Raw genomic sequence first — 17,735 nt, 5'->3', positions numbered from 1 at the left:
CCTTTACTGCTTGCTCAATATACAGATTGAATAACATCGGGGAGAGGCTACAACCCTGTCTTACTCCTTTCCCAACCACTGCTTCCCTTTCATGCCCCTCGACTCTTATAACTGCCATCTGGTTTCTGTACAAACTGTAAATAGCTTTTCGCTCCCTGTATTTTACCCCTGCCACCTTCAGAATTTGAAAGAGAGTATTCCAGTTAACATTGTCAAAAGCTTTCTCTAAGTCTACAAATGCTAGAAACGTAGGTTTGCCTTTTCTTAATCTTTCTTCTAAGATAAGTCGTAAGGTCAGTATTGCCTCACGTGTTCCAACATTTCTACGGAATCCAAACTGATCTTCCCCGAGGTCGGCTTCTACCAGTTTTTCCATTCGTCTGTAAAGAATTCGCGTTAGTATTTTGCAGCTGTGACTTATTAAACTGATGGTTCGGTAATTTTCACATCTGTCAACACCTGCTTTCTTTGGGATTGGAATTATTATATTCTTCGTGAAGTCTGAGGGTATTTCGCCTGTCTCATACACCGTGCTCACCAGATGGTAGAGTTTTGTCAGGACTGGCTCTCCCGAGGCCATCAGTAGTTCAAATGGAATGTTGTCTACTCCCGGGGCCTTGTTTCGACTCAGGTCTTTCAGTGCTCTGTCAAACTCTTCACGCAGAATCTTATCTCCCATTTCGTCTTCATCTACAGCCTCTTCCATTTCCATAATATTGTCCTCAAGTACATCGCCCTTGTATAAACCCTCTATACACTCCTTCCACCTTTCTGCCTTCCCTTCTTTGCTTAGAACTGGGTTGCCATCTGAGCTCTTGATGTAGGATGCAGTAGATACTGGGAGATGAAGAAGCTAGCACAGGATAGAGTAGCATGGAGAGCTGCATCAAACCAGTCTCAGGACTGAAGACCACAACAACAACAACAACTCAATACTCGTTAGTGATCCAATATTTACCCAATAATCTGTACCTGTTTTATACTCGCTGAGATGTTGTGTGAGGCTGGTGTCCAAGGAAGCTAATTGGTGCTACCATGTGAGAGGTGGGGAGAGACAGAAGATTTCATTACTTTGCAGTCTGGCTTAAAATACAAATCAGCTACTATGGTAGGAATATACAGATGTAAAACGTTTTGTAAAAGCGTTTATAGAGATGTTCATATTCAGTTTAGTGCAGTGTCCAAAATTACATTAAGCCTTTTTGTAACCCTCTCTACTATTAACAGTCAAAAACAAGACATCATAGTCATGAAGAGTAATGACTTGTACTACTACGCATTGAACAGATGTATGAGGCTGAATGACTGCTCAGTGGTGGCAGACTGACATAATATTATGCATACAAGATTAATCTCAATAGTAGACACAAAAAAACCTCAGTTGCATTCTTAAAATTCTTTTTTCTGTTTTTTGGTGGAAGTGGAAATTTCATATTAACTTTGAGGAATATTATAAACTACTTCCAGTCTTGAGTAGTTTATTAATTTGTAAATGTGTGTTGTTTATTAGCTAATATAGATATAGGAGGTCCAGTATGAAACAAAGCAATATGTTCAAAGCCACAGAACGATTCATGGAATCAGTCTACAGTGCAGTCATATGCACTATCAGATGACATTACACGTGCTGAAATTGTGTGGTGTTTGCACACCGTTGGGAGTCATTTGTCCATTCGGAGCTCAGCAGGCTGTGTAGCTCTGTTCTCTTTGTTATTTCCGCCAGTCAGATTGCAAAGAAATTGCAGTTGCAAAGATCAAAACTGTGTAACAGCACTGGACATTGATTGGCATCATACACGAGATGTAAAATTGCTGACTTTATTGACAAATGTGAAATGATCATACTCATATTTGATGAAAGTATGAATACTGTTCCTCGAAAAACCCCAGATATCCATCCGGGTTTCATGTACAATTTTGGGACTGTGATAAATCGTTAATAACACATAACTTGGATTCTGTTTTTCTGAAACATACAAGGGCAAATGATTTACTTGAAAGTGTAAAAAGATCGTTGAGTATGGAAAAAATTAAAATAAAAAAAGTTGCTGTTATCAATGGATGGACCAAATGTGAATTTAAAACTTTTGAATTACATTAACAAGGAACTAAAAGAATCCTTCGATTGTCTTCAACTGCCACCAATTGGTGCCTGCAGTTTGCATGTATTACGTGGCATATCCACAACTAATTGGGAATTGTCATTTTTAGAACACTTTATTAATTATGTAATGATTTATTTGCATGAAGATCACAATACACTGTGACAATCAGATCTTCATCTTTTCCTGTCATTTTGTAGAACTAGATAGGCTGCTAAAGCTGTAGAATTTCTTGAATACATTTGAACTTGCGTTATTGAGATAAATAAATCGAAAACTATTCCTCAGTTATTGAGTTTCAAATTTGTTTTTGAAACCGTCAATGATAAATTGCTAGCTCCAAAATTGACATTCTTCAATTCAACAGCACACTTGTCGGAACCATTTTTACTCGATTTTCAGAGAGATGACCCAATGGCTCAATGTCTGTATGATGTACTACATAGTCTTGTGAACATTTTGATGCAGCAAGTTGTGAAACTAGACATCTTAAAAAAGAGCAGAAACTCATCTTTGATGAAAATCGACTTAAGGGATATAAAGAATGATATTGCAGCAAGACAGTTCAATCTGAATTTTTGCTTCAAGAAGTGCACTTAAAATAAGAATGTGTCTGAAGAGGAGATATTGTTGCTGAAGGAAAATGTGCGGTTATGCATTATTTGCATAGTAGAGAAGTTGCGAGATAGATCACCGCTCAAATACAACTTTGCACATGTGATTTCCTGCTAGAATCAAGAAATTTTGTTAAACCAGGAATTAGCTCAAAGAAGATTGACAGTATGTCTTAAAATTTTGGAATGAAATGGAAGAATGTTGGATACAAAGGCAGACCGTGTCAAACTTGAATTTGTGAATATCTGCAGAGAAAAGAGAATTGAAGACGAGATAAAATGTTACAGGAGAAGTGAAAATCATCTTGATAAATTCTGTATTCATATAATCAAATTCTTCAAAGGCATGCCCAAATTTCTGAGATTTTGTGCAAATTATTTTAGTAATCTCACATGGGAATGCTTCTGTTGAGTAAGCCTTTTTGTAAACTCCGAAATCATAGTTGAAAATCAAACAGAAAAAAGCCCTCTTGTTCAAAGATATGTATATGACTTAGTCAAGAAAGCAAATGGAGTGGACAATTTCAACATCAACAGAAGTATTATACACTGTTTTCGCAATGCACATTCTTTGTACTAAGACGATATGAAACACAAGATAAAGGAAGGTGAAAGAGAAGAGGAGGAGTGATTATTGAACAAACAAAAGCAAGCTGAAATCAAAGAATTAGAAACGAAAAGAGTACCTTTGTTGACTGAAGCCTCAAAGATTTTGGCAGAGATAGAAAATTTAAAGAAATTGTTTATTCGTTTTTAACATGACTAAATTCTACAGTTTGTCCCTGTAATGAGCAAGTTTCAATGCACGAGGGCGGATCAAATATAAATGGGATTTTATTTTTTATTTAAATTCATTTATTGAAAAACTGAAGGCAATTATAATTTATTTTTTCACATAATCTCCATCTTTGGAAATATATTTGTCCCAGCGTATGGGCAGCTTTTTGATGCCCCATCATGAAAAGAACTGGGTCATGTCACCAGCCAGTTGCGCATGTAGTTTTCCACACTCTCGTCATCTTCAAATCATCGCCCTCCTAGAGCTTTTTTAAGCAGTCCGAATAAATGGAAATCGCAGGGCAATAAGTCCGGGCTGTAAGGAGGATGATCAAGTGTAGTCCAGTGCATTTCCTGTAGGTTGGAGACAGTTAGAGCTGTATAATGGGGTTGCGCATTGTCGTGGAGGAGGATGACCTGTTGAATGGAGTGGTCTTGTTTTTTGTAGCGATATGCAACTCTCGCCTGGTTCACCAGTTCGCAGTAGCAAGCGGTATTGATTGTGCGTCGCTCATACAAAAAAATCAATCAGCAAAATGCCTTGCTGAACGAAAAAAAAACGTTGAAAGAACCTTGCCAACTGACAGTCGAGTCTTGGCTTTCACTGATGTTTCCTCCCCCTTTCTCCGCCACTCCTTACTGACTTGGTTGGATTCTGGAGAGTAGTGGTGAACCTATGTTTCATCGCAGGTGACGACCCGTCTCAAAAATGCATCACCTTCTTCCGCAAACCTTGCTATAAGCCTCTGACAGTCCTCCAAAGGTCTCAGCTTCAGATTTTGAGTCAAAGCTTTAGGGACCCATCTGGAACACACTTTACGGAACTGTAGGTTGTTCGTGATGACTGCTTGACAGCTCCCATAGCTGATTCTGACTTTTTGTGCAATTTCTGATACTCTCACCCCTCAATCATTGTCAGTAATGTCTTTAACTGCATGAATGTTTTTGTCTGTAATGCTGGTCGGAAGATGGCGATTGTGTTGCTGATTTTCCACATGTCCTTGTTCTTCCTTGAACTTTTCATGCCAGGTAAACACATGCGTCCTTGATAATGTTTTATCAGTGAATTGTATAGTCAATCTTTGGCAAATTTCCACCGCTGTAACTCCTTCACAAACAAGAAATTCGATAATTATGCATTGCGCAATGGAGGGGTGCATATGTTGCTCATACATCGTCAGCGTTACTGACAAAATGGCGGGAAATATCTGACAACACTCTCTCCTAACTTCTAACGATCCCGGCTAAGCATAACAGAAGTGTGGGGCCAGTCCTACTAACTGATGATGTTCAGGAACAAAAATCCCATTTATATTTTATCCCCCCTCATACATACATTGTAAAAACAGAAATTTTACTTTTTTATTTTGTATTTTTTATTACCTGTAAATCAAGATTCAATATTAAAATTTTAATTTGTATCTGTGATGTATACTACTAAAGAAGTAACTTGTAATTAATTATGCATATTCCAATAATTATCAATATAAAGTTTTGAAAAAAGAATGTTTTAGTCTCAAATTCAATAAAAAAAAGTTATATGTAAAAAATTTGCCTTAAAAACCTGGAAAAAATTCTTAACTTGAAAATGATCACTCACAGGATACCTTGAGACAGTCATCATGAATCTGGACATGGTGAGTAGGGCTTCACTTGTACAGCTGTCCTATCAAAAGGGCAATAGTGCTGCTTATCTTCGCAAGTGTCGATGTATTAAAAAACCACAGAGAGGTCTTCTTTCTTTCCGCTCTGCGGTTGAAGAACATGATTCGGAAGTTCAAATTCGGAATCACTCCTGGGAGAGACCCGTGACCAGTTGCACCACAAATTATTGAAGAAGTTAATGTTGCCTTAGCTGAATATTCAATGGGCTACTGTTGTTTCTGGCATTTGTAGAGCAGTCTCTAGTGCAGTTCCAGCCTGTCGTGGGTACAGATGGTTGTCACATTGAGCAACATTTGTAACCTGGAATGTAAACATCGTACACAATTATCAAATGTTATTCTCTCTTGTGGAAATAAAAGTGTGTTTCTTTCAGTGGTTTATTCATCGTTTCTCTTCCACATGTCCTTAAAAATGTTTCCACCATGTTTCATTGTCCTGCAATCACTGTTTTGTTGTGGAGGCCCTTCTCAAGTAGTGAAAGTTTAATTATAACCATGCTGTACATCTAGCATGATTATGGATCAGGAGAAAATGAAATCTTTAAATTTTACATAAGATATACAAGGATAAGCAAGCTCATAGGTAGGTCGTGATAAAAATAATAGACAAATTCTCTCTCCCATTAAAACTGTGTGGTGGCTTAATCAACACTAACAAAGGAAATTCTCATAAACAAGAGGAAACAGACTTAATATGTGTGATTGAAGTGTAATCTAAGAACAACTCACACATATGTGCAGGGTGTTAAAAAGATAAAAATATTCAATAGTTTGAGAGGTGGTGGTACGGAAAGTGTCCAGCAAACATGTGCTCTAAAAGGGATGCCTTAAGAGCTGTGTGCACTAGTTTATGTTCACTACTGGGAAACACAGCTCCTCTTCTGAACAAGTGCTCATCATAGTTCTTAAGTTACGAATTGTAGCACCCATGTGAACTGCAAGAGTCCATACTACCACCTTTCAAAATATTTGCTATTGTTTAACATCCTTTATATCAGAAGGGGACATTAACATTGGTTGCTTTGTACCATAACATTCCTTCATACACACCACATGAAAATCCAAACCATATACTTAGAGTGTTTTACAAATACAAGAAAAATGTTGCAAACACAATAACAGGAATAGAAATATTACAAATAGGTAATTGAGCATACAACATTGGTATTCCAAGAGATACTTCCCAACTCTGAATACCACCACACATCTGTCATGTGCACTCTTCCCACTCATCTCAGCAGACTGACTGCTAATCCAAATGTGTTGTGCCATGTTTGTCACTTGTAATAGCGATCCAATTAAAACCAAATTACAGCTTTGTATGCTGAGGGTGCAATTGCAATTTTGGTAGTGAATTATTCCTCATCACCCCCCCTCCCCCTATATATATATATATATATATGACAAACACAAATATTTATGCTCTTCAAAATAGAAATAAATTTTAGAAGATGGTTTGTTTTAGTGATACCTGTAGTGGTTTAATTCTGCCACTGTAGCCTTCTGCAATACGAAAAGAAAGTTTGCTGCAAATATAATATGCAGTGTGAATAAAATATGAGATATACGCACATTAACAGTAATCATGTGAACCATAAATTGAAAATAGATTAAGCAACCAAGGAATGACTGAACACGAATAAAATGACAGTGAAAATAGATTATCCACATATCTGGCTAAGACAACATTGTCAGTAGACTTAAAAGTGCTGATTTCTAAAACAGTAGGTATTCCCAACCAGGTCCTAAGAAAATATGCTATACAGTGGTGCTAATGAGATACATTGTGCACAACATCACGAAGCGTGAAGAATTTTATGAGAGACCCATTTAAAACTTGTTTTTAGGAAATAAGAGAGGAACAGTATCTTGGAACAACACACCCAAGTGTTGAAGTTGGTTTTGTTTAATATTTATACATGATTCCAGATGAAACCAGTTAAGCATTTACTGGAAACAATCTCTTGCTTAGAGGCCCATTCATATTCATTCCTTACTCATCCCTCTCAACCTGCCACTGGATATTACTCTTGTGTTGATTGTGCGTAAGAATCCTTGGAGCTTGAGTGTTTTCAGGTGTGAGTTGCATATGAGAAAATCATACAGGCCTGACAAAAATCGTTCACTAAGAATTGAAGATATCATAATAGATGTAAGCTACACCTTTTTAAGTGGCCAGATAGTGGTAAACTGACAGTGTTTGTTGTGCTGTCCCCCTTTCTCTTTCTTTCTTTCTTTCTTTATTATTATTATTATTATTATTATTGTGATGTCTGGAGATGGTTTAATAGTATTCAAATTTAGTAGTTTACTATTAATGAAGAATTAACTACCACACCACTGTTTAATTTTAATTAATGAAAGCAATTTGTATTGATTTATCGAAATAAACACTTTTTAAATATTTCAATTAATAAATGTCAAGTAGGGTAAGGTGAGGTAGATGCAGGTAGCAGCATAAGTTGATGCAAATGAAAATTTGGACTATGGGCAGGCCCATACCAAGGCTATGGTGAGATAGCCTGCATAGGTGGTGCAGAAACTGATCAGCTAAAAAAAGAAGGGAAGAAAGACAGCAGTGTTCACTGAGATGCGGGAAATAGGGAGTATGTGTGAGCTTGTCCATCCAATTGGGCTTACCTGAGGTGGTCCTAAAATATGCTACACTGCGGGGCAAGGTGGAGAAAGGGAAACAGATTAGTCACATCACTATGACTGCAGCTTTAGTAGTCAGAGTGTGGAGGGACCCTTAGAAGTTGGTGGGTAAGGAAAATGAGTCACTGTGGAAGGATGCACCAAGATGAGGGAGGAGTGGTAGCAAGCCCTGGTACAGCTGCTAGCAGCTCAGTAATTTCGTGTTTCTGTCACTTGTACTAAGCCAAAATAATGTCATACTGAAATTGTTTGATATAATACTGAAGAAAAAAAATACGCAGAATAAAATTATATCACAAAATTTCTGGTGGGGTCAGGCCCCTGTGCCCCTTAGTAACAAACCACTCAAGCACTTTTTATAAAGAACTTTGTACACAAAAACAGAAGTAAAATAAATAGAAGCATTTTGGAAGGGTTCAGATGATAGTGGTCTTTAGGAGACAGTAATTCCGTATACAACCCTTTTTTATATTTTCTGTCATTATTTCATTGAGTAGGTTGTCACCTGTTTCTTCTCTACTCTACCATGTCTTAAAGAACAGGGGTATAGTAAGCATTTGTGCAATTTGGCGTGATATTGTGGTGGAAACTTGTTTAGTGTTTATGTAGTTCTCAGAACCCATTTGGTCTACATTTCTACCTCCTTGTCACATATGCGCACATTCATGTGACTGGACTGTCAAAACACTACATACATTTATGTAGCTGTTGACAGAGACTTGTTTGCTCTGTCTAGTTTATACCTAAGTAAATTAGAATATTTAAGAGCTTAATAGGACCAATGCAGAAAAATATAAGGAATTACTGTATATAAACTGCGTAACGACTTTATATTTTTCAGATTCACGCAGAATTTGTCCATGTTTCGGCGAGATATCAATGATTCCTTGAAGGGTCCTAATATGACGGCAGCATCAGTGAGTGATATGATGACATCATAGTGACTATGTAATCTTTACCAGGAATGGAGTGTGGTGTAACTGAAGTGACAGTGATATTGCAAGGTTGTTTAAGTTGTGAATAAAACAAAATCACAGATGAGCCTTTTTCTATTTATTAATGCAAAATATATAACCTAAGTAAAATGAAGGCAAGTTTGGACAAACACTATTTCAAAATTTGTCAAGTGCCAGATATTCAGTATAAATGTGCCATTGCTATGTATCACTGTATCTTTATTACATGTATTTCATCCTGGTATTGTGCAGACATTAAACAAAAAGTTGTGGCTGCCAAGGTGAACATATGAAAGACATTTTCAGAATGTGACTTTCAGAGTATATTGATATGCAATTGTGTGTGAACACAGTGCGTATATTCGTTGTAAAGTACATGTGATTCTTATATTCTGGTTTTGTGAGTGTGTCTTGCCGCTGACGTGACAGTGTGAATACTAGAGAGAAGAATGATTGTGGAATTAATTGTACTGTGATTTGTTGTGAGATTACAATGTATGAAAATCTGGAATTTACTGTGATTGTTGCAGTGAATTGTGGAATATTTGGTTGATAATATTATTGTATGTAAAAATGTCAGGAGAATGTATCATTGTCACACTTGTTGTTTCTATAGCTCGTTCCACAAATAAAGAACTTGCATTCAACATTTTTTGTTCCTATTTGAAAGGACTGAATTTTTACCAGGCACAAATTGTTGTGAACTGCCAACAAGAGAGACGTAGCCATGTATGTTACTCTGTTATTATTAAACTGTTGTTAAGTGTCTGTATGGACCATTCTCAGTCACTTTCTTTTGTTGTGTATCAAAGAAAAAAACCTTTTGTGTGAGTACTTTATCTCAAAATTTTGTTCTACAGCTGTAGACAATTATTCATCATTAAGAGCCCTATAAAATATGTGACGCTTTTCTATGCATAGTGTTGTTGTTGTATATTTTATATAGCTTCTGCACGTGAAGTAGAACATACTGTTCACATAATTTTAATGTAATATAGTCTTATTTTTGTATGTATTGTGCATTGATAAATAAGAGCCAATCCAAGAAAAATCTTTGTTTCTTCTGGCTAAACTTGTACAAACCTTTATGATTGCAATCCAAAATCTAAACCAAATATTAATTTTCTGTTGAGTTTTCTAAATCTTGAAAACACACATAAGTTCACATCCACTTCCTTTCCTAATTGTTCTCAAGAAGAAACATGGGCTCCATTCATCTTTATTCAAGCAGCATCATATTTAGTCTGACGAGACTGAATGGCACCATCTGAGACAGTATCGGCCCAGAAAAATCTGAGGTGGTCATCAGGATTTAAAGCTGTGACATTGGGACATGAATCTAAAGACCACAGATCACAGTCTCTTGGGGCAAGAACATTATGTTATAAGTAAGTTATTTATAATTGGAAGCTCCGAACTTTCATCCTTTCACTAAGTAACAGACAAAAATTGGAACCTTTGCCTTTCATGGTTGAGTGCACTACCAGCTGCGCTATCTAAGCACGGTTCATAATCCATTTTACTTCCGCCTCAGTACCTCATCTCGTACCTTCCACCAAGCGAATTTTCATATCACTGCACATACTGATGTTGAATGAAAATTCGTTATGGAGACAAAAACTACTCAACATTGTTTGTGCAAAGATTAGCTCAACTACTGTAGGGCCGAGATTGTAATGATGCCTCAGCTACTCAAAAATATATCATGAAAAATGAAAGTTACTATGTAAAGTAAGATGAAGAAGGAATTGGTTGCTTAGTGTCACCCCTAACTAATTTAACTTGCTATTCATAGGCCTCTGCTTGAACAGACTGTCTTGTCTCCTTAGCTGTTCATGAAAACTCCTTGGAATTCAGGGTTGTTTGTCAACTACTCAAAAGTGGTTTGCATAGACCACCAAGCATATTAAAATGCAACCAACAAAATGAGCAGAACTGTATTGCCCTCTTGAGAAATCCACTGCACAACTTTTAATTTATAAGATTTCAGTTTCTGCGTGGTGTCCTGGATGCAGGTAGGCATTAGAAAATCTGTAAAGTACAGGACATTCGTAGTAAAGAGATCCACATCCCTAAGACAGTTAACATGTTAACAGCTGTATCACTTTGTATTACATTATATTAAGTTATATTACAACAAACTTGCACCCACTCTGAACTTTAATAAGGAAATGCACTGAAGAGCCAAGGAATCTGGTAAACCTGTGTAATATCGTGTAGGAGCCCCGTGAGCTCGCAGAAGTGCCACAACACGATGTGGCATAGACTTGACTAATGTCTGAAGTAGTGCTGGAGGGAAGTGACACCATGAATCCTGCAGGGCTGTCCATAAGAGTATGAGGAAGGGGAGCTCTCCTCTGAACAGCATGCTGCAAGACATCCCAGATATGCTCAATAATGTTGATGTCTGGGGAGTTTGGTAGCCAGCAGAAGCACATAAACCCAGAAGACTGTTGCTGGAACCACTCTGTGGCAGTTCTGGATGTGTGAGGTGTCATATTGCCCTGCTGGAATTTACCAAGGCCGTCATAATGCACAATGGACGTGAATGGATGCAGGTGATCGGATAGCATGCTTAAGTACATGTCACCTGTCAGAGTCATATCTAGACATATCAGGGGTCCCATACCATTACAGAACCTCCACCAGTTTGAACAGTGTCCTGCTGAACTGCACGGTCCATATATTCATTAGGTTCTACCTGTACACATCCATCCTCAGGATTCAATTTGAAATGATACTCATCCAACTAGGAAACATGTTACCAGTCATAAACAGTCCAGTGTTGGTGTTGACGGGTCAAGATGAGGCATAAAGCTTTGTGTCATGCAGTCATCAACGGAGCACGGGTGGGCCTTCGACTCCAAAAGCACATATCAATGACGTTTTTGTTGTATGGTTTGCATGCTGGCACTTGTTGATGGCCCTGCATTGAAATTGGCAATAATTTGCAAAAGGGTTGCACTTCTATCACATTGAACGATAATCTTGAGTCTTTGTCGGCCACATTCTTGTGGGATCTTTTTCCGGCCGCAGCGATGTTGGAGATTTGATGTTCTACCCAATTCCTCGTATTCACAGTACACTCATAAATGGTAGTATGGGAAAATCCCCACTTCATCACTACCATCCCTTGTGCGCCGGCTATAACATCACGTTCAAATTCACTTAAATTTTGATAACCTGCCATTGTAGCAGCAGTAACCAATATAACAACTATGCCAGACACTTATTGTCTTATATAAGCATGCTGACAGCAGTGCAGTATTCTGCCTGTTTACATATCTCTGTCTTTGAATACGCATGCCTATACCAATTTCCTTGGCGTTTCTGTGTAGGTACTACTTAATTGTTAGAACGACGACTTCATCGCTGTAACGGGACATCTACATCATTCAGTGATCAGAATTCTGGTGCAGCTTGTCATCAGAGTTAATAAAACAGTTAAATCCGAAACTATATACTCACAAAACAATCAGTTATCACCATGGCCAACAAGAGTAGACTCAAAAAAGTCACTGAAACACGCACACAAAGCAAAACAGAATTATATTAACAGGGTGTCTACGATCTGGGAAAAACCCGGGAATTTTTTCATCTGGGAAAAACCAGAGAATTTTATTGAATTCTGGGAATTTTTCATTGTTTTTGTTCTCTGTTAAATTTTGTAATTTTGACTGGTAAGAACCAATACTCTAACAAAGGATATTACTGTATCCTGCTACTGCAAAAGAATACTGCAGCAATAAAACATGAATGAGAGAAAAAACTAAAATAAAACTTGAATTGAAAAGGAAATGTGTCATATACAGCAACAAAACAGTGCTCTTACAAGCATTTGCCAACAGCAAAATGTGTCAAAGGCTTTAGGAAGACTATGCAATGCTTTGTAACAACAAATTGCCTCCTATGAGCATGACGTCACTACTGTTAACATTAGATTTGATTTAGCAGTTATGAGTGGGATCATGCGCATGCGCAGTTTAGTAGTATCTTCTTCTGCTTCTGGCTACAGAAATGTGGCTGCTGGCTGTGTAAGCAGTCGCATAAAAAAAGGGGGGGGGGGCAGCTAGATACTACCGGGAAAAATTTTACTGGTGCGACCAAGCTGCTTGGTCCATGCATGTGCAGCAGCCCTGGATCTAGGAGTTGGGGGGGAGGGGGGGTGTTTAGAAAATTCATATTCTTATATTCGTGAGGAAAAAACCTTGTTTCACAAAGAATCCACCGCACGTTGGTCTATCGATTATTCGTATGACTTTGAAATGTATCCCTGTCGGTTTTTGAACATTGTTGAACACATTCTAAGTTGATTTCTGAATGAATCATACGTTGATTTGTGAATGCGTGCATAGTGTACGTGATGTCTCTGTCGGTGGAATCCCCGTCACATCTAGAAATAAACTTTTCTGCAGACAAAAGTGGCAATACAAGCTGAGAAGAGTATAGCCGAATGAAAGAAAGCCAACCACTGTCTGATTATGTGGCAGATTGGGTTTGAGAATGATGAGCGTTGTTATGATTACCAGCGAAATCCATAGATTCAGACTACCAGAGTGCGAATAAATGACACAGGAATAACGGGTAATAAAGATTATGTGTTATCTTCTCTGTGTATCCAAGAAAATGAAATTTTGACAGAAAATTTTTAGCCAGATCACTATACCAGTAAGGGCCAATTGTTTAGTCTCTCGCTAGTAGCCACTTTAAGGTTTATTCTGGAAGTAGCACAGAAAGTGTGTTGTATGAAAACGTAACAGTGCCTAACCGGAGAATAATCACGGGGTAACTAAACTGTTGATTCTGGCAGAGTTAGTGAAGTTAACCGGCGAATAAGCTTTGAAATTGGCAGGAATAGATACAGAATTAGTGATGACAACACTGTTTGTTAGAACAAAGAAGGAGAAGAAATGGTGACATCACTTAAATTATGGAAGAATACAAATTTATATAAAAATTTCGCACTACTACTTTTCAGTCTCATGCCTGAGAAACTGGAGGGTATGAATGAAGTGTAAATCTATTTCCTAACGTAAAGCTTTTTGCATGTAGTGGGCCTAATAGGCATTTGATATTAGTACTTTGTGAATTATATTCTGCCGTGTTATAAAAATGACCATTTCTGCCAAAACAGTCTCGTTTATTTGGCATGTGTTACAATTGCTGCAGTATTAGAAAGGCTTATTTTGTTTTATCTAGCAGACAGTGACAAAATACTGGTAATCAGGTCGAGAAACCACACCAGTCTTGGGCCTATTTGTATTAACAGCTTTTTCAGTATTAGACAATGACATTTCGATTTTTCATGTAGCAAAACGTTTGATGAACTATGATGAGGTAACAGATTCTTTCGCAGAAAGGAAAGCATGCCATGTAAAGCTGTATCAAGATTAGAGAGAAAAAATCTAAGGATTGAAAAAATGTGTACTATCTTGCTTGTCTCTTGTCTTTACTGGTTTTATGTGTCCTGTACTTAATTTTATGTCACACAAAGCAGCAAGTTGTTAGCTAATAGAGAATAAGAATGCAAATCTTCTGAAGAGGGTTTAATAAAAAAAAAAAAAAAAAAAAAAAGAGGGGGGGGGGGGGGGGCAGGACGTCAAACCAGCCGACTGGAAGCAGGAGAGGCACCATAGGACATTTTAATTTCCACCGTCCTCAATACAGTTTGATGGCATCCAGCACAAAATATACACATTTCAGTTCCACAGACCAAAATACAGTGACGTGCGATAGAAGAATGCTGTGTGAAGAGGTGTGGCGCTGCACTTTGCACCCTTAAGATCAAATAACGTCTTACAATTCCTCGGATATGTATGTTTTATGTATCAGACTCTTCAGAAAAATGTTCGCTACAAAATGAACATATTTTGGAAATTCAATTTTTTTTAAATTTTTGACATCCTATCTCAAACGCTCGAGGGACGCCACTATCTACTATTGCCCCGGTTTGGAAATATCGTAGATACAGGTTTGATGTGCAGAGCGGTCTGAGTTATAATATGGAAGTGGGTAGTGTCCATGTGACCCATGTTTACATTTAGTGATTTTGCTGTTTCCTCTTTGTCTACTGCAATCACGTCAAATTAAAACAAAATTGATTTCTGTGGTCGGGACTATCATGTGAATTAAAATACATTCACATAATTACGGAAGGCTAAAATACGTTATTAGTTTCAGATTTTATTTTATTTCCACCTTTCTGACAGTCGAGCATTAATTGCCATGCAAAACAATGAAGTTATTTTTATCGGTCTGCAGAAGAAATTTTCTTTTATTAATCTTTTTCGCTGAGGCAGCCAATATATTTGAAACGAAGTGTATAATTCAAAACTATTGGCTAGTTTCAACTGTTCGGTGCATTTCAAGTGTACGTTTTCATCTTCTAGCATGTATGGTATTTTGCCATAACAAAGAACCAAACACGAGATAACAAAGTACTGGTACCCAAGGAAATTTACATCCTGAAAACGACATTGAAAAACTTAATATCGGGTTGAGGCCTATTTCACTGGGAATCTGTGACTCATTTAAAAATCAGCTCTTTGATGACGAGACATTTAGAAGAATTTAGAGCCCAGAAGATCACACATTTATGTCGTTATTAAAAAATTTACTGGCACATTTGTGTGATATATCTTAAAATGTAATACGTGCATTAAAGACCAACATTATATGTGAAAGTTTGGCTTCTCTTGCAGCGTATTGGCCTTAGAGAGCAATATTATATGGGAAAGCTTTGTTTTTCTTGTAGCAACATTACATATATTAATTTAAACCATTAACTTTTCCTGTTCGTGCTACTTAACAGTGATGTTATTGGATGACTACACGACATGTCCGGAGCTCTGAATATCCATTGTTATTGGCTGGCGAGATCACGTGTCATGAGCTATGACTGGCTTACAAATACGCATCGCAATCTCGATTTCAATGCTTCAGAGAGTAACATGCGGTGTTTGGTGGAATTCGAATTTATACCTTCATAATACGAAAATATGCAGTGTACATGTTACTGCACATCAAACACCTTTCCAAAAGGTGTTTTTCTCCCCTGAGTCTCGTTTTCTAAAGTGCCGGGAAATTCTACACCCGGGTATAAAACCATAACCATTCAAAGGATTGATAAGTTATACAGTTCTGAGAGAAAATATACAGTCAATTAACAGGGAAAAACTATGTTTCCATCCAGGAGAAAGTATATTTTTAGCTGGGAAATCCGGGAATTTTTTTTCTTGTTCGCGTATACACCCTGATTAAAAGTTCATAGTCAGCTTGCTGCATTTTCCAGCACTCATAAAGACTCGCAGTGCAGGATAGATCAAAATTCACTGATTCCTGCTTCCATATGTCCATGTAACACAAACAAAACAGCACTTGGTACTCCATAATAATAACATAAAAAGCAGAATGTGTCATACTCTCTTCCACGTACCTCCATTCAGTACATCTGGCTCACTCGCTGCATTGTGGAAGGGGTGTGATCCATACCATACCAGTAGAATAGAGTAGAGGGGAAAGCTGCATTCAGGTGACTATATGGCTGGTCGGTTCCACCTCAGGTGCAGTCTGGATGTGTGTGAGCTAGGGGTGCTTGCAGTGGTAAGAGGTCAGTGAGAGAGCTCGATTGATAACTTCCGTCTTTGTACATGATGCTATCATTGGCTCTAATTTTGATGGCTTTCTTCATTATTATGCTCCAAAATCCAATGACCCTTCACAACACTCCAAGTGGTTCAAAATCAAACATATAACCTTTAGTAAGCTGTGTTCAGAGACTGATGATTTAGCTTCCTGTCTAAGATGAAGATGGCTTGCATACTTCAAGCAGTACTGTAGATCAATGTTGTGTGTTTTCGATGTATCACAGTGGTAAGTTTTAACAATGGGTACTTCAATACCCTTGCAATTTTATCGTGTTGGTGGCCGCAGAAATGCAAGTCACTTGCTCTCTTCCTCAGTCAATTTGGTGCACTGCATGTTGTTTATGTTGTGTTCCATCTTTGTGTGTTGCTGTTCCATTCTTCTGGAAGACACCTCTCAGTTGTTGCAGTTTGGTAGGCTGGTTCCCTGATCACTTGTGATCTGAGTTCAGTGGGCAAGAATTGATATTTCCAAGAAATTGATCCTTGATGTATGGTCACACAACGATGATAAGATCTACATATCTGTAGAACTGTTTGGTTTTGAAGTGGTCTCAACAATTATTTCCTCAGAATGCACTGTGTATAGGCTCTTCCTCATGGTAGGGGATACCTCACTGTCCCTAGATTATGACAATGCCTGCCACACTGGAAGTAAGTGTTAGTGAGAACATCTAGGAAAATCTCATCTTCTGTGAGTCAAAATGCACTATTGATGTCTGCTACCGCGCGACTGCTACGGTCGCAGGTTCGAATCCTGCCTTGGGCATGGATGTGTGTGATGTCCTAAGGTTAGTTAGGTTTAAGTAGTTCTAAGTTCAAGGGACTGATGACCTCAGAAGTTAAGTCCCATAGTGCTCAGAGCCATTTGGTGTCTGCTAATCTTTCAGAGGCACTCATGAACAATGACACTTCATCGAAGCTCACCAGTAGGTCACCCTTGTCAAGTTGGATATCCTCCAGCAATTCCATGAACTCGTGAGTTTTTCACGTGGTGGATACAAGTTTCAGTAGTTTTACCAGATATTTGACAAGTTATTATAGCTGTGAGCTGAGAGTACAATAGAGCAGCAGTCTTCTTTGTCACAACCAATAGCACACCATTTGTGAGTTCCTTCTGTTGGGTCTTGCAGCAGTGTGGAGGTTTTCTGTGGATATTCAATGACACATGATAAGACCGTCCCATGGTCTTTGTCACTGGAGCACAATTGTATCTTTGTCTGTCTTGTACATATCGCTCTGCAGTCAGCTGCTGTAATGTTCATTTTATTGCACTGTGAAGACTCTGTGTGTTTCCAATTATTTCTCTGGTTGCTTTCAAGGC

At 38.0% G+C, this 17,735-nt stretch overlaps 1 protein-coding gene across 4 annotated transcripts in view; it reads left to right on the top strand.

Moving 5' to 3' along the window:
* Nucleotides 1-9,830, top strand: part of LOC126174977 (exportin-7) — a 225,119-nt gene extending 215,289 nt beyond the window's left edge. For 2 of the 4 annotated variants that reach the window (XM_049921463.1, XM_049921456.1), the window contains exon 22: nucleotides 8,654-9,830. In XM_049921463.1, coding sequence (XP_049777420.1) covers nucleotides 8,654-8,753 — 100 coding nt within the window. In that variant the 3' untranslated portion in view covers nucleotides 8,754-9,830. The remainder of the gene's footprint in view (nucleotides 1-8,653) is intronic. The other 2 variants (XM_049921480.1, XM_049921472.1) reach the window with 1 other exon arrangement.
* Nucleotides 9,831-17,735: the final 7,905 nt, after the last annotated feature.

The sequence above is a fragment of the Schistocerca cancellata genome, chromosome 1 (genome assembly GCF_023864275.1).
Source record: "Schistocerca cancellata isolate TAMUIC-IGC-003103 chromosome 1, iqSchCanc2.1, whole genome shotgun sequence".
Lineage (NCBI taxonomy): Eukaryota > Metazoa > Arthropoda > Insecta > Orthoptera > Acrididae > Schistocerca > Schistocerca cancellata.
This window is presented reverse-complemented; position numbering and strand designations above follow the sequence as displayed.